General features: G+C 42.4%; 1 protein-coding gene across 3 annotated transcripts in view; it reads right to left on the bottom strand.

Moving 5' to 3' along the window:
• The window catches only part of SUCO (SUN domain containing ossification factor), a 41,474-nt gene extending 19,156 nt beyond the window's left edge, over positions 1-22,318 (bottom strand). For all 3 annotated transcript variants that reach the window (XM_054980271.1, XM_054980267.1, XM_054980266.1), the window contains exons 1-10: positions 21,975-22,318; positions 12,281-12,389; positions 7,647-7,754; positions 5,970-6,115; positions 5,625-5,765; positions 4,317-4,458; positions 3,060-3,171; positions 1,424-1,548; positions 1,038-1,105; positions 741-848 (exon numbers count right to left, since the gene is read on the bottom strand). In XM_054980271.1, the coding sequence (XP_054836246.1) occupies positions 741-848; positions 1,038-1,105; positions 1,424-1,548; positions 3,060-3,171; positions 4,317-4,458; positions 5,625-5,765; positions 5,970-6,115; positions 7,647-7,754; positions 12,281-12,389; positions 21,975-22,042 (1,127 nt within the window). In that variant the 5' untranslated portion in view covers positions 22,043-22,318. The remainder of the gene's footprint in view (positions 1-740; positions 849-1,037; positions 1,106-1,423; positions 1,549-3,059; positions 3,172-4,316; positions 4,459-5,624; positions 5,766-5,969; positions 6,116-7,646; positions 7,755-12,280; positions 12,390-21,974) is intronic.
• Between the last annotated feature and the right edge of the window lie 133 nt (positions 22,319-22,451).

The following is a 22,451-nucleotide window of genomic DNA, read 5'->3' on the forward strand; positions in this document are numbered from 1 at the left end:
TAGATCAGTTAAATCCTCAAGTCTGGACTGATTAATGAGGAAAGGAGATATTCTAAATGCCACACACTCCGGATGGATCTAAAGAACTGCAAGCATTCTTTGCAGAATGGATCTTTCCAACCTCAGCCTTTTGTAGCCCCTTTGCCACTCCTGAGGACTGGGGCAAAACAATACGAAACACAGTATTGGGGAGGCAGTTCAAGAAGGAAAACTACAGAAACTGATTTATTAGTTGTACAACCTAAAGTACCTGGGACCTGTGCAAACTCTGTATTAGATCCAACCACGTTGCTTTAAAATAGCCTCGTCGGCCCCCCACCCCCACTGTCTGCCTTCTGGCTCTGCTCACTTGGCCACCAGGGGGAAGGCATAGGAGGAAGAAACACACATGCATGCTCATGCACTTGGTATATGCACAGAGAGTAAGTATGCCGCTGCACCCTGCTCTGGCCCCTGGGGGACCTGGCAACCATACTTTAAAATCAGCAATTTCAGTGTTATGAGTTCTAAGGCTAAATACTACATACCTATTTAAATATATTTTTGGCTAGGAAAAGTGTACCTCAGAATGATACATTAAATAAGAAATTACTCAACCCACTGCAACATATTGTTTGACACTAAAGCAGGATACTGGATAGGTGTATAGAGGGTACAGAAGCTATGACATTACTATCATTACTGCAGAAGAGATTTTTTGGTCTTTGTGAAGACAAACCAAATTCAGGTAAGTACCATACCTGTCACTGATAGACACTAAAAAGTCCTTGGGAGTAGATGAGAATAATTCATGGTTGGCAATGTCTAGCTGCTTCACCTGAATTGGTTCGCACAGCTCCACAACGAACCTTCAAGACAATTAAGGAAAATGAGCATAAAGGCAAGGAGCAATTTCCAGCTCATACATCTTCTGCACTGCATCCTCAACATGGAAATGTACTTCATGAAGTCTGAGGTCAAGTGCTTTCCTTAACAGTTACCCACACAAAGTCAGATGCCCTACATATTTACTCCAGTCCAGAAGTTTGTAAACTTACCATATTTTAGTACTGCATGGATTCAGCATGTAGAGGTCCATGTTCTCCATTAGTATAGCTGATGTACTCTATGTAAAGAGTGAAAGCACATTCTATGTCATTATTAGCTGCAGCAAGTATCTTCCCTTTCTAGTACCTTTTGTGCTGTATCACTGCTGCATTCAGAAATCTCAACACAGACACGATCTAAGAAATAGAGCATCTGTATGCCACCTTTTGGTTAAAAATGCACGACAGCTGTTTATAAGGTGTATAAACACCACAAAAAGTGCAACTGACATAGAACATTTGCGCTCCCAAAGCTGCTCCAAGTTAAACAAGGCAAACGAATACATTTTAGAAAGATCTGACCATGTTCCAGAGTGGTTTTGAATAGCACGACTCACCTTTGCTTCTGGATTTGCTGCCAATATTTTGGCTCCACACTCTACTGAAGCATAATTATTTCTGTTTTTCTGGACTTTTTTGGTAGGATGTTGACCTCCATTGGAGGACGGATGCATTGCTTGACCTGCATACAAGAGAAAACATAGTGGGAAATTCTTTGGAATCATTTACTAAGGGAGTACACGCACTACGTTTTAACTGAAAGCAGTATGTATAAAAGACAGCTGCATGCTTCAACAAAAACAAGACAAGTTGCGCTGACTCTAAGAGAACCTTTCTATTGGGATTTCTAATCACAGGTACTGGAAATTTACCGTCACATTGTAGAAATTGGTAGAAGCATCTCCTGGTAGTCTTAGGCTCTAAATTTACCAAGGGAACCACGTGGGCACCCCTTAAACTAAAATTATCACAAATGCCCGTTCAGAAAGTAGACAAACCTTGATACATGAACATACCTGGGATATTCTCTGACTTAAGTGCACCCTCCTCCCTTCACATCTAACCAACAAATGAATGGTCTTGACCTAAGAAGCCTTTCCACAGGCAACTGTGAAAGGCAGATCCAGAAGGTATTTCAGTTTGTGAAAAACATGAATGGGGATCTTTTTCTGATCTCCTCCATCCCTAAAGCTTCCTCATCAGACCCCATGGTGTTTCTAAGCATCCACAGACCCATCACAACATTATACTGAATGACCCAAATGACTGCAGCAGGAGAGGGAAAGGTAGGAAAGTTACTGCTTATGCTGAAAAGCTTCACTCATGTTGCACAGGATCCAAGCCATAGTTTTGGGGAGGGGCTGTGGCTCAGTGGTAAAGTGTCTGCTTTGCAAGCAGAAAATCCCAGGTTCAGTCCCCAGCACCTCCAGTTAAAAGGATAAGGTAGTGGGTGATGTGAAAGGCCTCCAGCTGAGAGGGCTGCTACCACTCTGAGTAGACAATACTGACCTCGACAGAGCAATGGTCTGATTCAGTATAGGCAATTTCATGTGCTGTTAATAACATCTGATCTACAAGCAATAACTCCTTCTCTTCAAAGCAGGATTCCAAACTTTGGTGTAAATACAGCTTAAAACCCTGGTTTGGACAGAACAGAACAAACCAGAGTTCTGAAGAAACCAGCTATGGCTTGTTGAGAAACGGAGCATTTAATAATTCAACTGATTACAAGAGGAAGGAGCATGTGAACTCAAGGATCTTCTAGGCCTATTCACAGAACCTCTAAATCAACTCACTGTGATGAATCCAAACCCTGTGAATGGCGTGAGATCATGAAAGTAGATCTTTCCCACCTTCCCTTCTCCCACTCTTCTGTCCATGCAAGAATAAGGGAAATGAGATTTGCTACAGTTCCCCCAATACCTTATGGGTCAGTGTTCCCTGACACTCTCCTTCTTAACTGTTTGGAGAAAGGGCGTGGAGGGAGCTGATGGAGCAGAGGAAGATGAAAAGGAACTCTCCCACAAACTCACTGATTCACGTCTAAGTAGTATGGATCCTACCCAAAGATCTTTCTTTAGGGGGAACTTATGGGGACCCTTATTGAAGTCAGAACACACAGTCAATATTAAATTATCAGACATAGCAAGGAAAGATCTGTTTGACATTTGAATGGAACATGAATGAGCTCACTCTTTTCTTTTTCTACTTCCATGACTTGCTTCTTCCATTCATCAAATGTGGGAATATCTCCTGGGTCCTTCGGAGTTATCACAGAAGTTGGGTCAATTTCTCCCACTTTTCTCTGTGCAAAAAGGCAAAGTAGCAAGGATTAGGACTTGGTATTAACAGAAGATAGAAATGGTACGTAATCAAAATCATAAGCACCAAATGGTTTGTTTATTTTTGATTTTTATTCCGCCCTCCCCACATTTCCAGCAGGCTCAGGGTGGATTGTGTAAAGTCCTCTTCTCTATAAAAGCAAATGTAGCATATCATACATGGGGCCAATGGTAGACTGGCAATTCTTTTGCAGTTACGTTTGCATTGTAGTTTATAAAACATTTCTGTTTTTAAGCAATTTGAAAATTATCTATTTCTGTTGACTAAACAGACACAAAAATCAAAACACTCGTTCTGTCATAGACCCATATTTTCTGAACATCTACAGTAGTTAAGTTTCTCACTTGTTGTCTACCATGGAAGCAATAATCCTGTGACCAACAATGTCACAGATTTGAAAACAGGTACGGTCAGTATCAAATTTTCAGAGTATGGAATGGTTCACTCTATTTGCAATGCAAATTATTTTGTTCTTTTAAATGGTAAAGGCAAATCAGGTTTCCTAGCCAACATGAAGATGTCCTGCATTTGAAATACCAGCATCTTCTCTCAGTGGCTTTGATAAAACTGGAATATAGCAAGTGAAAGGGAGAAATGACAGATGTAACACATTCCCTGTCCTACCACCCCCTACGCTTCCTTCCAAGAACAGGGTTGATGTCTGCATTCACAGGATCTATTTAAACTAACAGAAAGGTGGGCCATGGGCCAGAATGAGGAGGGGGAAGGGGGCAAGCTTGTCTTCTCTCTTCTGAAAGTGCTACTTTGGTGACAGAAGTGAAAGCATGAGACAATTTTGCACCCTCCTGACCTGCATGGCTATACGCATATGTAGGTTCCTGAAACCCCAGGAATCAACTCTCTGGGGGCTGGAAAGAACTGCGGGGGGAAGGAGGACATGGCAAAAATCTGCATCCACCAGTGCTTCCCACTGATGGGTCACTGGCTCCAACCCGTCGATGGTCCTCATTGTTTAAGTTTAAAATTGCCATCATTCACTCCACAGAAAGAAAAAGCGATCACCGAAAATGTATGAAGAGTCAAACGTGATTGGCAATGTACTGTTAATTCCTTTGCAAACTGGATGTTTTTGATTATAGTACTTACATCCCCTCTTAAGTTACCCGAAGCATTCAATGCAGACTTTGGATCCGTCTTCTGCTCAGCAGCAGCAAGCTTCGGTTTAAATTCTGATTTAGTCATTTTCCCCTTAGTGTGTGAGATGTTTTCTATATGTTGACCTACAAGGCTGAAAACATGTCAACATTAAAAGCTCTCCTTGATACACATCCTGAAATATCCTTAGAAGATTAATGTAGACTTAGAATAGGGGTGTGCAATCCAGATCTAAGAAAAAAATCTGGATTTTTGCCAATTCAGCTAAATCTGGCTTTCCCAAATCAAATCAGAGAGTCCCAGATCAAATCTGGGGCGAAGGCAGATCCAAACCCTTGGATAAATCTGAATAAATGCAGGAAACTTGGCTTCAGCCTCTGGCTTCAGGAGGGAGGGGGAGTGAGGCAGGGAGAGTGAGTGGCCAACCCGTGCAGGAGCTCTGCTTGTGTGCCTGGCTCTGTGAGTGACACTGATTCAGTTGCAATGGTGTTCCTTGCTTCTGTTTGGTCTGGGTGGAATTCTCAGTTTGAACATGTTGGTCTCGTCGGTCTCCTTGATTCACTTCGTTCTGGGGAGATTACATCCATTCTCTTGCTTCAGTTTGGTTCTGTTGGGCATCTTCTTACAAATGGAAGGATGCCTTGGGCCGTTGGCAGTTTTGCCCCCGTGTGCTTCTGCCTGAAAGCTTGCTTGAAAATGTTTCTCCCGTAGGAAACAATGGAGAGTGGCTGGGCAGTTTATCCAGGGGGCACTTGGGTTTGGGAGAGGACTTCAGTTTAGTTCCGTTTGACTTTCTCTGGGTTGAGGTTGCATTTGGGAGTGTGCCTCTGGGCCCTGGCAGTCTTGCCCCTGTGTGCTTTTCCCCCCCGTGAGGAATAATGGAGAGTGGCTGGCAGCACCGTTTTCAAGGGTCCATCAAACTGGACCCCAGAGACAAATCTTCCTGAAAATTGGAGGGGGGGGGTGTCTCTAGAGGACAGGCAAGAGTAGGTTCCCTGAAGATTTGGCGGAGTTTGCTTGAAAAATGCCCTCCCTGCAGCCTCCCAGATAGTTTTCCCCATAGAAAATAATGGCCAAATAAATCCAGGAATCTCTGATCTGTCTTAACCAGATCAGAGAATCTTTCCTTGATTTCAGGAATCCTAGATTTTTGGGGATCTCTGAAACCTCAATCTGGATTTCCCGGATTTTTTTTTATGCACACACCTACCTGACACATAGAATACAGAGTACAACACTGGGTGTCAAAGGGTTAGAAAAGCGAACCAACGACTGCTCTTTAGGTATTTCAATACTCACCTCTCCGGTGAAGTGACAAGAGAGGAAGGCTCACTCTGAGGTTCAGCCTCAAGTGCCCCACCAATATCGCAGTTGGGTTCTGATGGTTCAGCTTCAGCAGAGGTGACTACAGGGATATCAGCACTGGAATTTTCTATTGCACTGAAGAAAAACAAACGCGTCTTTACCCCTCTGGAATTGCTAGTAAAGAGATACCACACCCTGAATTTCCCATAAAGCATAGAAACACAGTATACCAAGAACTCAAGCCACACCATGCAGTCTGTACTGCTTCCAGCATGCATTCAGAGCAGACACAACAAAAGGCACTGCAGTTTGAATTCCAGGACAACTGAACTGGCTTACCTGGGCTGAGAGACTGGCAAGCTCTCTGAGGTAGGTGGGATAGAAGTCTTCTCAGGGATAGCAGATACGCTAAAAGAAGCTTCATCTAAATCCACTGAAGGCAGAGTCTCATCTTCTGGAGTTTTTAATTCCCCCTCTTCCATGGTCTATTTTTGTAAAAAGTGACATGCTTTAGAACCTGTTCCAGCATTGGAGAAATTTAAAAAATCTTCTCGGGTTGGATACAAAGCCTTGTGTTTACTGAGCTATTTTCTGCTGTGGGGGCAGTCCTCCACTGAAGGGCACATTCCTTCAATGGCAGCAGCTTCTGCTCATGCAAGACTAGCAGCTTGAATCCAATGAAGCATTTCCATGGACAGAAGGAATGCCACCTGTTGAGGACAACTTTCTTGCTTCTCCCCTCCTGGTGCAACCCACAAAATGCAGCTCTTAAATCACACTCCATGGGCAAAGTTCCTTCCACCCAAGGAAATGCCCTGTTGGATCCAAGACAGGATCTTTCAATGAGCCAAAAAGCACCTAGTGCCACATAAAACCACCATGCAGCAGAGGACCAACTCTTCAACAGAAACAAGGCTTACAAACCGAGCCCTCGGTATTTGGTGACAATCAGGGAAATGAATCATCATACCTAGACTATTCAATGTAATGCACAATTTTAAATGTGACATACAGAGGGTTGAAATCTTAATATAGACATTCTTAAGTCTTACATAAAAATCTTTATAGTACAGTATTTGCTAGAGCTAATTTCTTCGCATGCTGTAGGCAAAACCTATTACAAAGATGCTTATTTAAATAAGACTAATTTTTGTTCATAATCAATATATTATAATTAGTTATTGAAGATTTTTTTGTCATTATAAACACTAAATCCAAATATGCTGCTAGTCCTATTCTGAAAGTGTGAGACCAGTTCTGTCCAAATCACACTCTTGTTCATTGCTTAATTTGTTTTTTCCATTTCCAGCTCTTATTTTTTCCTATGTCTCAGGTGGCAAAGACTGACATTTGTGGTTAAGGTAGTACAGGGTGCAGCAGTCACACTTTAATATTTAAGTATATTCAAAATTGTGTTTGAGGGAAATTCAGGCATTAAGTTTCATAAATAATTCTATTTATGTTGCTAAAGCAGCAAAATGAGTTTAGGATTATGAGAAAGGATTGTGTGAATCTCAGTTTTTCTGAAACTCTGGTTTTTCCCCCTAAAAGTTTCCCAGAAACTTTATATTATTAAAACTTTTAAATCATCCCAGAAAATACTGACTTTTCTACCTAAGGTACATTTTAAACTACAGTACCTAATCAACGCATAAACAAGAACACCTGCCAAAAAAAAATGGTGGAGGGTAGGCTTGCTATGACATTTGCCAAGTTCCCATTCCCACTGTAAATCCCACACCTCACTGCACTCTGTTCTGTTTTATCTATCGTGGCAGAAGGGAGAGGTGGAAGCATTCTTTCCACTAGTGGAGCTCAACTTATGATCCTCTGGATCTATGAATTTAACAAATGGAGCAACCTTCATGAAATCCTGGGTTCTACATCTAGAACCCAACACCACTAGCTCTACTTTTACAGAGCTGCACTTAGCTCCGTAAGATGACTTCCAGGCTCTGCAACCCACAAAGTTCCTGCTAAATGCACCCTGAACAAAAGCCAAGTTCAAAGGCTTGCCTGTTTTTGCTTTGTGCAGTCAACTGAACATTCTTCTTCTGGTTCATCTTTCATAATGGATTCATCCTTTTCTAAATGCAGCATTCCAATGTATCCATCCATCTCCTCCTAATTGACAGATACAAAAACACTACCTTTAAAGAAATGATTTGGCAAACTTTGACCTTTTTTTCTTTGACACACCGGGTCGGAGTGATCATTATTAATCCTGAAACTAATATTGCACAAGTCAATCGACTTGTCAAAAAAATTATTTTTTACAAATAAAAATGCAAAAACCTTAAAAAATAATCTCTGAAGAACAACTGGTGTCAGCATGACAAGACTGAGATATTCCTTTCCAGAATTACAGAGTTATGTAATGCTTTCTATTCCATAATCAAAACCAAACTCTGTATGGGGCTGCTTTTCAAAATACCTTGGAAATTCGCAATTAGTACAATTTATGCCTATAGTAAAAGAGCTGTAGCTGCTGATTCATTTCCAGGCAAAATTCAATGTACAGAGGTTGACTTTAACACCTTATAAGGATGGAGATAATGGAACATTAATGAACTCCTCCTTTCCTACAGGTGCCTTGGGCACAGAAATGTTCTAGTGGAGGCTTGTTCCAGCAACCTCCTCTGGCTGAAATGAACGCCCAAGGAGCAAGGCCTTTTGGTGACTGCGTGCCAGCCGTGAAATGATTTCCTGTAACACAGAAGCGGGTAAACCACTTCTTCCTGGTTTTTCAAAACCAGATAAAGATCTGTGTTCTGCCAGGTCTTTTGCTGATCTTCCGAACATGGGGATATTTCAGAACTATATTATATGGGTTTTATTTTAGTTAAGACTTGCAGATCTATGGGATGAAAAGACAGGCTACAAATAAACCAAACCACTTTAAGTGCTTGCTAAGCTCTTTACCAACATGGCAATCCTCAGATTTACAAAGTATGCTCCAAAAGCAGATTCAGCCAGAACAGAAATCAGGCTGATGAAATGAGAACAGAAAGCAGCACTTTAACCTTTTTGCTTGAGGACACTGTAGGAGGAAAGCCCCATTCCTTTAAAATAGTGAGAAATAGGAACGTTTGGAAGTTATTTGTTGACAGTGATGGTTGAACAAATGTAAAACTAACACCACTAATAAATAAGAGGCTGGAGTGTTAATTTCGCCTCTGTTCAACAATCACTGTCAACAAATAAATTTCATTTATACCCACCCTATCTTTCTCTCCAAAGAGGACCCAAAGCAGCTTACATGGTTATCCTCTCCACCCTTTTATCCTCATAACAACTCTGTGTGATTGCTTAGGTTGGGAGCATATGACTGACCCAAAATCATCCAACAAGCTTCCATGGCAGAGGGGGGATTTGAGCTTGGATCTCCTAGATCCTAGCCTGACACTTTAACTACTAAATCAAACTGGCTCTTGTGGAAATGTTTATATCTGACAGCCCCTACTTGGCTTTTACCCTAGCTGTCTAATTTTGTCCATTTTCCAGATTGGTAACTTAAGGCACCACACTGTGAATCTGAACTGTCGTTCCTATCAAAGCTTCTTCTGTATGTATCCAGCAGACATTTTGCTCGAATAATTCCAGTAGTATTACCAGATCAAAAGGTAACCTTTCCCTCTTCTCTAATTATCAGTCATTTCCTCTACAAATAATTTCTACTCTTGTAATCTTACAGCATTATACAGGAGATTGCCACAAGACATTTCATTCATTTTCTCTGAAAATAACTGCTAAAGTTCAGAATAATTCCACAGTAGCCACATAACTTTTTGTAGTGTAGCTGTTATTTTAACTCCAGTGCACTTTAAACTGTTTTTGTGTAAATTGGATTGATCTTTCCTATCAAAATAAGAAGGAAGCAGCAGGTAGTTTAAATGCTTTCTTGCTGTGTTCTAAAACAAACGTGAATAAGGTACCAGTTTTGTACCCAATAGAATTTAGCTATAAGGCAATTATTTCTCTAAAATATCAAATGAAAAAAGCTTCTTCCTACAAAGTAGGAAGTACATGAAGAACTAGATTTCATGGGTGTCAATCGTAAGGTAGTATGTGTAGAAACTGTGGTAAAAAAGTATTCTGGTAAGTGACTTAGCACCAACAAGGCACAAACACACTCAAATTTCTACAAAATAAGACCATTCCTGTGAGACTTCACGGTGTGTTGGATCTAGCCAGCTTTTTCAACCAATCTCATGCATTTCTCCTTCTCTCATCACAGCCTGCCCCCCACCCCCCACATATTCGTGCAAGTCCCAGAATATCCTTTGTTGGTAGTCTAGGGGATCCTTCCCATGTTCTTTTTTCACCAGCAAAAAATCTGGTGGGATCCAAGCAAAAGTATGCACTGTTCACCATCAAGTTCACATAGAAGCCTGTAAGGCTCACAGAAATCCACTCATGGTTCTGACAGCATCTAATGAATTACTTCTTTTTAATCCAACATTTGTCATCATTTTCAGGGAAGACAAGTGACTGGGCATTTCCCTAGATTTCACATGAGTATCATACTGCACCATCTAAAAGTTCTTCTCACTTCCTTGTTTCAACTTAAGAATTGTTCTAAGCATAGCTCTTTCATCTTGCCAGTTCTTTTCCTCCTCACTTTCTGCTGCATTCTTACCCACTATCGGAACAGACACCCACTACTTTAAAAAAAAAATATGAACAGAAATGTATTTGTATTTTGGGTTCAATCTTTTTCAGGGCACAGGAAATTATTCCTTGAGGTAAGGGAAGGGGAGTGGTACAGAGAGCATTCCGTAATAGGGGTGTGCCGGAAAAAAAAAAAAAAAAAGTGGGAAAAAATTCGTAAATAAGGGAATCGCTTATTTAACCCGCTTCAGTGTGCTCTGTAAAGATTTAGAGCACACCAACAAACTTCCCCGCCCAGCTGCTTATTTCACCTGATGGGAGGGGGGAGGAGATTCTCTCCTCCCCCTCCCATTGGGAGAAATAAGCGGCAGGCATGTGTAGTTTCAATCCCACCAGCTTCAGATGGCTGGCAGGGAACTCCCTGCTAGACAGCTGATTTGGGGGTTAAAATGCCGTTTCCGTGCCGCTACGCAGCACCACGGAAAGGGGCATTTTAACCCCAAAATCAGCTGCTTGGCTGGGAGTTCCGCACCAGTTGGCTGTGCAGCGCCACGGAAAGGGGCATTTAAACCTCTTGACCTGATGCTTCTCAAAGTGATACAAATTGCTTCGGGAATCTTTGATTCGGGGTTTCTGAAACAGACCCGGCACACTGGGGCCGATTCAGAAATCTGAATCGCACACCCCTATTCAGTACACAGAGATGACTTTTGAAACTCTGGATGAATTTGCCTCTTCAGTCTAGTTAGGGAAAACCAGATGATTCAAGAAGGGCATACATTATCAATTTTACTTAAGGTTTTCTCCAGACTGCACCCGTAACCTGCTCCCTAATATAACAATTAGGCTATTTTCATCCTACTTTGTCAGAACTTTGAACTGATACATGCGCTGTTACATTTCATTAAAATGAGGTTCTCTCCTGATGTTTATTCTAAGATTTCATCCATTTCTTTTATCTAGTTTTTCTATTTTTTTTTAAACACAGATAGGATATCTGTACTGTAAGGAAATGGTTCAGAAAGATGCATTAATAAGGGGACAGGGACTGTGTATAGTCTGTTGCTGCAAGTTCCGCATTTGTTTGTTATGTCAGATTTAATGGATTATGCGGAGTTTCAGCTCCATATTGGATTTCTGTCGGTTTCCAAATCTTTGCAAATGTGCATTTGCATACCCTATTGCATTGTTTATTGAATGTCCCAGGTGCTGATGGACTTACACTGTGTAATCCACCTTCAGTCTCAGTGAGAAAGATAGACTATAAATAATGCAAATAAATAATCAGTAGCCTGTCACTAGACTCTCCCTTCAAAACTTTTCTGCTGAAGCACTGCAGCTTTTAAGCCGGTTACTAAATGTCCAGGAAAGGTGAAATGTTCTCCCTCTGGTTTCTACATGTTTCTGCTTTTAATATCTGATCCATGACCTTTCATTCCCTTGTTTAAAAGCTGCCTAATTTGGCTAATGTAAATTGCAGAAAAGCAGTACAGGCACATGATAGCACATAGTGTCAAGAAAGTATAGATAAATGGGCCCTTGATGTTATGGCTGATGTCACTGGGTACTGTAATGGTGACACTTGCGTTTGAAAGAGAAACTCCTGCAATCTTTATCTACTGAACCTTTACTTCCTGCATATATTGAAGTGAGCTCTGGCTCACAAATCTTATGCCACAATAAAGTCATATTTTAAAAGGTGCTACCATATAATCCTTACAATGAAAGGGAGTATATTTCCATGAATACACCTGCTTCACTGCCTTGAAAAAGTTATAAAATTGTTTAAGAAAATGATTGTTAACCATTTTAATAACTTTGTTTCCATGAACTGAAAGTATAGGAAAAAGACAGACACCAGGGAAAGATATTTCTGTGCTTAAATTCTGAAGCTGCCTCAGCCTTTGTAAAGAATTGTAAAGCCTTTGTAAAGAATTCATAGGTTAACATTCTGTCTTGACAGTATTACAGCTGCATGTAGTTCTCCAAGGAAGCCAATCCATTTGCTCTAAGTGCAATGATACATTTATAGTCATTACCTTTTCCTGGATGTTTTCTTCCATGTTTGCCAAGGGATAGTTCTCATTTGGTGAATACATAGATGCAGATGAAGGGCTCTCTTTACAAAAGACATGCCAGCAGGGAAGCCTATTGAACAAAAACGTAAGAGCCACATTGAACATTACGAACTGAAAATTGCACAGGGCTATGGGGCAAGAGGCACGCACTTAGGGGGAAAAACAATTACTTCCCTCCAACTGCCTGTGCTGTTCTCCAGAGTGAACGAACACAAATTACTCAATCATGCTAAAATAGCAGCACAGCAAAAGACCACCACTGAGATGAGGAAAGTAACAGAACTGCACCAACTGCATATATACAATGGCGCTCTCTGCACCATTTCTCGAACATGCACAACACAGTCTGCCTTTAAAGTAATTTTTGCTAATTTTGACCTACATGCCCAGAGGAACACCTACCTCTTATATTAGGTTTGCTCTACACTAAACATATACTTTGCTCCTTCATTAACCTGCTATACAATAACTTCAGAATAGGTCATAAGCATTTGGGGTCTCTGAACTCAGATATGGTTTTATTGGACCAGAGTATGACAATACATTTTTAAAACATTTTTATTGCCAATTACTTCAAGCATTTAGTAATAGACAACAGTAAATAAGTTTCATGAACATGAAACAAATTGGCAAAGTTACATATAGAAAGGAGTGTAGGAAGTACAGACGGTGGACAAGTCAGAGATAATACACAGGCTAAGGAAACCACAAACAAATTTTGGAAACGTTGCAGGTTAATTGCGTTAAATAACAGTTACAAGCTCTAAACCCTATTAAAACCTCTTGCATGTTCTACAGGATATATCAGCAGATTTACAGGCAAACAGACCCAGCCAGTCTTTTCACTCAATCTTGCCCAATTGCTCTCCTTTCTACAGCTCCCTTTCCACGTGGCTTTTGTCCATGTAGATCCCATGACTCCCAGAGTAGGCTTTGGGAGTAGTTAAAGGCAATCTCTCCTTCATTTTTCACCTGTAGAAAAGCTAGCTGGAGCCAACTCTCTGCATTTGCATTCAGAGCAGTCTTCTCTGGATGAACCCAACTATGTTCATAAAGTCAGCCATACTTGCAAGAGACATAGATGGGCTGCAAACTGGGAAATTCCAAATAAACTCTGGGTTATGAAGAGGGGAGAGAGAATTGTAGTAGCAAAAATCTTAAATCTGGAAAACATGACATGACAAGAGTTTTCCATCCATCCACCCAATAAGTAGCTTGTTAAAGGATGATAAGTAGTTAGAAATGTACTTTGACCTTGCATTTTGGACCTACTAGCATGTATTCAAGCATACATAACAGTTTTCCTTCAGGGCCTCTGACTTTATCAGCTATACACATCTTAAAGCATTAATACACAATGAAAGAAAAGAGGCATTCTGTTTAAAGAATATGAAGTTCCACTTAGAAAGAACTGTACCAGATTTTTACATCAATCCTGATCAACAGACCAAAGTAAATAAAAAGTTACAACCCAAAAGGTCAACACTCCCACTTGAACAATTTATTCAACACGGAAAGTACCCACAGTAGTATGACAAAGCATAACATTGAACTGAACACAAAACACACAGTTATTCCAAAACGTAAGCATGGTGCAGAAGTTAGAGTGGTGCGCTAATGATGGGGGGCCCAGGTTTGAATCTTCATTCTGCCATGGCGGCTTGCTGGGTGATCCTGGGCCAGTCACACCCTCTCAGCCTAGCCAACCTCACAAGGTTGTGGTGAGGATAAAATAAGAGGAAAGGAGAACAATGTAAGTTGCTTTAGATGCCAATTGGAGACAAAGGAGTACACCTTACATGCACCCATCATGGTATTCTGAGCAGGGTATCACTGGCGGATTGTGAGACAGGAGACTATAGGTAAGTCAATGCCCAAATTATCAAGAACTTTAAAGACCAAAGCTAGCTACAGGAACTGAGCCCAGAAATACACAGGTAACCAATGAAGTTGTGGAAGCACAGGTATTATGAGCTCGCTGCTGTGCGTAAGTAACAAAAGCAGAGTGGTAGTGTTTTGAATCTATTTAGAAGCACTGCAGGGACCAATTCTGGCTGGGACCACTTCACAGAGGAAAGAGGGGCTCCTGCCTTACGCTGATGTTTTCCTCACTTGAAACAGTGTTGTTTTGGGTCAGGAAAATGGTGTGTGGAAAGGAGCAAAACCTCTTTCCTGCAGCCAGAATCAGGTCCCTGCAGCACTGGTAAATAGATCTCTTCTGGGAAGCTTGCAGCTTACATCCTGTTGCAAGTCCCGTGGTGACCGCATGGCCAACATAATGTGTTGTCTGACTGTCACTTCATCAGAGGAATCTCATGGAGAGGAACAATCCTCTCCCAGCACCACCAACGGAATCAGGAAAACGAACAGGGTCGCACTTCCTATCAATTTGGCTAATAATTCCACAAGGGCTAGTACACTAGACAGGACTTACATTTAAAGGATAACTGAGCCATAGCTGCTAATCTCAATGCAACTCACTGCCTTTTAGAACTTTCTAGAGTTCAGCTGACCCTCACTGACTCAGTTTAGAGTCTGGAGATCATATCTGACCCAGCATTATTGCCAGAGTATTTAATACACCTATGAAAAATGCCTTATTTCATCACTTTTTAAGCCTAGAGAATGACTCACTACCTTCACCCAGTTGATCTGGCCACATGGATCCATACCACAGTAAACCTGAGGCTGATGCATTTGAAGGCAGAAACTCCAACTGGTACAGGATGTTGTGGCTCATTTACAATTGGGTGCTAGAGAGACCGTGCATATTATTCTTAATCTGCAGTAGCTACATTGATTATTCATTCATTTCCACGTTCAATCCAAGTAGTGGTTACTACCTACAAAGCTCTTGATAGCTTAGGGCCCCTATATCTGCAGGACTACTTCTTCTGATATATTCAGGTAAAGCAGCTTTGGTCATCTGCACAAAGCTTTGCGAAGATACCACCCCGCAAATGGGTAAAACCGACAACTGCCAATAACCCAGCATAACTCGCTGAAGATCACTATTCCTGAAAGCCACATCAACCACAACGATACTGATTGCATAACGCCTTAGAAAAAGGAATGCAGATGTTCAAGTTGTCACTTTACAAATGCCTTCCACCACTGCAGAGTTGAACATTGCCAATACAGTTTACAGAAGAATTAATTCCATTAGGTACCTTTTCTCTCTGAGCCTCATAAGCAACGAAGATGCATTTGAGTAGCCACCTAGTAAATGATGCCTTAGATATTGTCTTGTACCTCATAGTCACATAAAAAGGTATTAACAAGTAACCAGACTTCCTGAAACGGGCCATTCTGCAGACATACAAATGTAAAGCTCCCTGGAGATCCAGCGTCAGGACTTCTCCCTCTGCTGAAAAGGCTTTGGGAAGGACAGATAGACAATCTCTTGCAATCTATGGGGAAATGGTATTGACCTTTGACATACGCAGGGGATCCAATTACCCAATTCTCATGTACAATCCGCAGCAAAAAGGGCTAAATATCCTCACTGCTGAAGTCTCGGACAGCCATAATAGTATTTTCAGGATCGATATCTTTAATGGTTCTTCTCAAAGGGATCTGAAAGTACTTCATGCAGTCTCCATGATGGGAACTGGTGCACAAAAAAGTGGGATCTTAACTGATGTATTCTGTAGGAAACAGTTCACATATAGATGCCTGGACAGGACTATGCCATCTTTGAACAGTAGATCCGTCAATTACACAGCTGCCAGCCTATGCAAAGTATTTAGATGCAGTCATGTTCTAGACCAGCTTATACGAAGGACGGACTTATATGAAGGAAGGAGGCACCATCCACGGCAGCCACCTGTTCTCTGGCACCCTCTCATGTGCTTGCCACGTGGTATAAACTTCTAGACATCATTAACTGGGTCACCAGTTAGGAAGGCTGGTCTCTCAATTGCCACTTGGTTAAACTGAGCCATCTTAGTTTTGAATGGGAAAGAAATTCCAGCTTCAGCATACCTGAGTCACAGAAACGTGTCAAAGATCCTGTACTAAGGGTTCCACTAGGTCCAGCCCTTTCCATCTCAACTTTACCTTTAACTCCAGCCAACTTATACAGTGACTGTTCTCCTCCTAGTTCCAGATACCCTGGCCATGAGCACCCAGGCCCTGGAGACTGGCATCTGTCATGATTTGCATGACTTCTCTTTGGATGAAATGTCCATCGCTTGCCACACAAGGGCTGAGACGATTATCCAAAGATTCTGGCGTGGAGATGGTTTTTTAGAGCAGCAGCAACATCTACTGTAGGATTGTCCTTCTCAGTCAATGAACCAAGTCTAAGCAAGATATTACTGTTTACTTAAGGTGAGCTAGGATCATCAGTTCTCCTGTTCTGCAGGACACTACTGATTTTGCTGTTGCCGTCCTTCCAGTCCTGGGGTACAAAAAAACTTTCCACTGATTAGACAGGTAACTCAAGGTGCTGAATTCATCCAGTGGAAATTAGCAGATCTTTTCCAGAACAGAGATCACAGCTTCATCAAAGGATTGCACTATCAGTGAGATATCCTTGACCCTGGATGATGACCACAGACAAATGTAGCCTAAACAAGAGTGCATATGCATGCCTTGAATCCCTAGATTTGTCATCATTGCTACCATCTTACCCTTGGCATAGTAGGGCCTTGAACTGGAAAAGCCTTTCACGGTATGCAAACACAAGAAATCTGATGAGGTGGGAAGATCAGGACACATAGGTAAGCTTCTATCAAATCTTGCAGGGTTTCTGGCATAGATTGAGATTTCCATCCTTGATTTCTGGTATCTCACAAATGCATTAATGTATTTGAGGCTTAATATTGTTTTTGAATCCCTGTCCTTTGGCAGGATGATTAAAAAATACTGAATATACATCAGATGACCTTTCCTACAATGGCTCTATATGATGGTAAAAAGATGGAAGTGCTGTGAGGAACCTGTTGAAAGGAAACAAAAGATAAATATAATTGATTAATCTCTAGTCACCACTTTTTATGCCCAACAACCTAAACATGGGGTTAAATCAGGCTTGATGAAATATTTGCAATCCTTCCCCTACAGCACCTTGGTCACACAATTATACAAATTTTACTTTCCCCCTGCCTTGGGGTTTCTGCCAGAAATTACCATGAAGTTTAAGACAAGATGATGATTTGGCAGCAGGTTTAGGTCTGGGTCATATAGTTTTTCTGCAGTAGTTTCTAAACTTCTAAATTCATCTTTGATGCTAAAAAACAGTAAATTAATATCAAGATCTTTTTTTGGAGGAAAACTGGGCTCTTTGTCTCTTTAGTTTCTATGTCATCTAAGATATCTGCAAGAGAGTTTCCCTCCAGGAAGAGGGATGCAACCAGACTGGTAATTCAGTCTGCAATGAAAATGAAACTTTTCAGCTATAAGTCTCACAGCAAACCTCCCCATCCTTCAAAACCACTGCCTCGGATATTAGACTGGCATCAAATAATGCAATCTTAATCTGGTCAAGAACAAAAAATGTTCTTTTCGTGTAGTCAGTTTTAAATTTGTGAGCTAATGGACAGGTCTGCCCTTTTAAGTTCCTCCTCAAAAAATTCTGCGAAGAATTAACTCCCTTTGGGGAAAGCCACTTGTGCCCCTAGGGTTCTCACTCAGTAATTCTCCTCTGGATTATCAAAGAATTCCAGAATCTTCACTGTCTTAATAATTAGAAAAAAGATATTCTTGAGGGAAAGGACATCTAGGTTATTATGTCCTCTCCAGACAGCTCTTCTCTACCTGACAGATACTCAGAACAGATACTTCAACAACCATATATCCATTCTTGGATATGAACATCAATTTAGAACCAGAGATCGTCCTAGCAGACCACGTTGTAAATCTTGGCTGCCACTATGTTCGTTGAGAGGCACAGACACTGTTACTGAGTTTTAGAGAACCTAAGGAGCTCAAAAAGTTTTTTGTGGCCCCTGGGTGAATTCTCCTTAAGGGGAGAAAAAGGAGGCAAATCCTGCCTGTGACACTTCAACACTCTTCTTTGCTATGGATAAGTGCTGTTGGCAAGCTCTTGAGGCATGGATCGATGTACTCGCTCCACTTAAGAAATGGCAAGGGATGCTTTAATGTTTTGAGCAGAAGGGAGGGGACATCATGGACACAAAGACTTACCTGATTCTCCTGTCCTGTTTGTTGTTGCCTGCTGCAGATTTGGGCATACTGGCTGTTCGGCTCCACCATCATTTTGGCCTCGTAACTCGCACTCGATGTGTTTCTCTTCTGCCTCAAAATCACAACTGCAGCCCCACTTTGCTGCTCTTTATCAACTGACTGACTGGTATGGCAAAGTGTTTATAGACTTCACACTAGATAAGATGTGAAGGTGCTCTCCACAAAAACTGCCAGTCACAAAGTACTTTTCAGAGAACAGTACTCAAACCTCTTTGACTAAGGCAGCAAAATTAAACATGTCTCAAGAAAGTTTTTTTATAACACATACGCGGTAAAAAAGAAAAGAAATGGTAGTGGGAAAAGGAGGCTAAAAATGGAAATAAAGTCAGAGAAAAAATTAAAACCCAAGCCTACCACCGCTGCAGATTCAGAGCTCTCACCCATAGGCAATTCTTTCTCACCACAGCCAAGGGTCTGCATGCAAGTCTGCACTTAGCTACTCCCCCCAAACGATCTCTCTTTCTGATAGGCTGAGAGCATAACAGACTCACACACAGAAGCAAGCAAAATGGATAATGCTTGTTTATTTTTAACTGGCAAATACACAATATACAGAACAGAATTGGACAGTTAAAGTTTGGGGAATACTATGACTTTAATTAACAGCACAGGAGGCTTTTTGTGCAGATTCTTTTACTGATTCCAAACACTCGGACACTTATCGGCTGCATTCACAAAAGTTCATCTGCATGCACTCTTCACTGCAGATGGACCATACGAAATGTTCCACCCCACACACCTCCCCAAACCAGGTTAACAACTAGAGCTAAGTACTTGGGGTTTAAGAAAGAAAGCGGCAACAATATACACTACCCAAAGCTTAGTGAAAATGGACGTGCAATCAACAGTAAGAAGTTTGGTTTCTTCATCTTAACTCCTGCATCACCATAATAAAATACTACATTAAGAATAGCCTCAACTTTATTATAAAGCATATATTGGAATCATCTAGACTACTAGTACCTGAAGAACGGAGCTTTGAGTTTCTTCTATTTGATTCATGTCTAATATGAATCCTTTTTTTGTTTTCCCAAATCAACACACATGGGGGTGGGGAAGGAAGCAGCACTGAGCCAATACAGAAAAGCAAATGCTCCAGGAAAACACAGCATGAAGAGCAACAAGACAAGGAAAATGCTTCATGCACACCGAGAATGCTGAACAGGAGACTTCCTCTCTTACCTCTTAAGCTATTGCTTAGGAGGAAATGGAGAGGGGGGGAGGACTACACCACATTTCATATTCAATTAAAGGGTACTTATGCGTCATTTATTACTAGTAAACCAAGGTACAGGGCAGATAGGGACAAAATGAATGTTTCTGCCCACGTCAAGGATAACAATGACCTATAACATCCATTAATCTTCTGAAAATCAGAAGCCTTCTGGAGCGCAACTCTGCCTCAAGGCAACCTTTGTCTAATAGGAGGAACTGTCCCTTCCATAGCTTGAAGGCCACAAAAGTTTCTGATAGGGAAGGCAAACTTAAAAGCAAAATGTTCCCTCATCCAGGTAAGCACAGAAAGCAAACGGGCAAAGGGCTGAAACGAAAGCCTCTGTTCAGCAACAGGGAGCCTTAAGACAAAAGATGCAGCTAACACCTTGTGTGAATATGAATAATCCTTACATGCATCGTTGTTTTCATTTGCTGTAGTTTTTTTCATGTGAACTACACTGAGCAGGCCTCTGGAGAGGTAGCAAGCGACTTAAAAAGACAGGGAACAGCATGAGTGACCAGAGGTGTTAACGGTTTTGGTAAGAGGGCAGGGTCCCCCCCCTGCTTCTTTTTCTGTTAAGAGGCCTGTCCTTTGAGACATCAAGGTTCAACGTCTATTTATTGAAAGCAGCTGAAGCAACTACAGGCGCTCAATTCCCAAGCAGCAGCAGGGGCATCAGAGCTATAAAATATAACCAAGCTAAATCCAAGAGAATGAACGGGAAGGGCCTTGAGAAGCTCCCACTTTCGCCTCTCAGAACCTGATTAGCAGAAAGCACCAGCACATGGGAAAGATGTGTTTCTATCCAAACCACAATTTCAGAAAGGCACCTGTGGGGGTCAGCAGTAAAACAGCAGGATTTAAGTCCAGTGGCCCCTCAGAAGCCAAGACGACTCCGAAGTATAAGCCTAGAGAATCATTTTTCAGATACAAGTAGAAGTCAATGCAGGTCAAGCAGGAGTCAGTACAGGACCTTGGCGTGTGCACACACATCTGGGTGATCCGGATCCAGTTTTCAGGGTTTTTAAAAAAAAAAATCTAGGATTCGTCAAATTTGAGTTATATGCTCTGCTCTGGGTTAGAGAATCTCAGATTTAAGTTCCATTATTCCTTATGGGGAATGTTTGGGGGCTGTGGGGGCATTTTTTTTAGCTAGCTAAATATGAGAGAAACCTCATCTCAACTGCCCCCCAAAGGACCCCCCCCCAATTTCAAGGAAATTGGACCCAATGGTCCAATTTTACAGGCACCTGAACAAGTTGCACTAACCACTTCCCATCATTTCCTATGGTAACAACTAAGATTGAAGAATCCGTAGCTTGCTTCCAAGCCATGAAGTTTAAAGGGCGCCTAGCAGCAGCAAGCTAAGGCTCTTTTGGACCTTGGGAGGGGGAAGGCAGAATGAGATGGGAATCCACTCTGCTTGCTGTTCTCCCCTGCCCTGCCAGCCCAGCACTGCTTACCTGCAGCAGCAGTGTGAGTCTTAGTACAGCTCCATGTCTGCCTATCTGCTCACTCCTTGTTGAGGCTTCCTGTGGCAGCTCCCTGCTACAGTTGGATAATCCAGCCCAACAGAGTTCTGCCTCAATATCTGATCGGGGGTTCAATCTGGGGAATTGACAAAGACGGATTATGCCAAATTGGCATGAATCTGGATTTAAAAACGGGCTCCTGGAACCAGGTCACACACACGTAACAGGGACTCTCCCATCTGTACCTGAAGAAGAGAGCTTTGACTTTCAAAAGATTATACTCTGAAAGTCTTGTAGGACTCTATGGTACTAACAAACTCAACTCCTGCTATTCACATCAGGAATTACAGCAGGATTTAAGCCCAGGAGCACCCTAGAGACCAAAAAGATTTTCAGGATGTAAGCTTCTGAGAATGTGAACTCCCTTCTTCAGACTCCAATAGGCATGGAGATACCTGAGCCTTTATAGCCCGCTAAAGGTGAGTCGGATGTTACAAAGGAGGGCATCAGAATGTGAAAATCTTGTTGGTCTCTTAAGGTACCCCTGGACTCAAATCGTGCTGTTCTACTGCAGACCAACACAGCTACCCACCTGAAACTATGTGTCAACTGGCATGTATGAAAGACACTGACCTCGGGCAAGCTCTAGGCAAGTCCTGCCCCTTCATCTGTTGTCAACCTACACGAATTACTCGCTAGAGATAGGACGCGCCCCGCTCCCCATGCATCAGCCACCCCACCCCCTTCCTCAACTCACCCGAGCAGGCAGCCGAGCACCAAGCAGGAGGAGGCCCAGAACAGAAGCCGTCGAGACGGCTCCTTCATCGTCTTCCCCGTCTACCTCTTCGGGCCAGGGGGCGGCGGCGCATCCTCCCGGCGACTGTTGTTGCCGCTGTGGCCAGGGGGGCGGGGCGGAGCCGAGAGGCGGCTGGCCTTCGGGTCGTGTTAGGGATGGTCGTCGCCAGCGGCGGCTTCGACGCCTCGCCCGGCCACCCCCTTCCTTCCGGCCTGCCTTTCTCCCCTGCCCCGCTTCCCTCAGCTACCGCCGCTCCGGCTCAAGTCTTGACGCGCTGAGGTGGAATGTGACGCGTCAGCCGCCCGGGGAGCGGAGAAAACGGACCGCGCCTGCGCAGTTCGACTCCTACCTGACACCCTCCCCAACCGACCTCAACAGCCGTTGGTCCAACCGATGCTTCCCACCCAGCCAATGGCCGCGCGGACTCACCAGAGGCGA

This window comes from Eublepharis macularius, chromosome 5, assembly GCF_028583425.1.
Source record: "Eublepharis macularius isolate TG4126 chromosome 5, MPM_Emac_v1.0, whole genome shotgun sequence".
In the NCBI taxonomy this organism is placed as follows: Eukaryota; Metazoa; Chordata; class Lepidosauria; order Squamata; family Eublepharidae; genus Eublepharis; species Eublepharis macularius.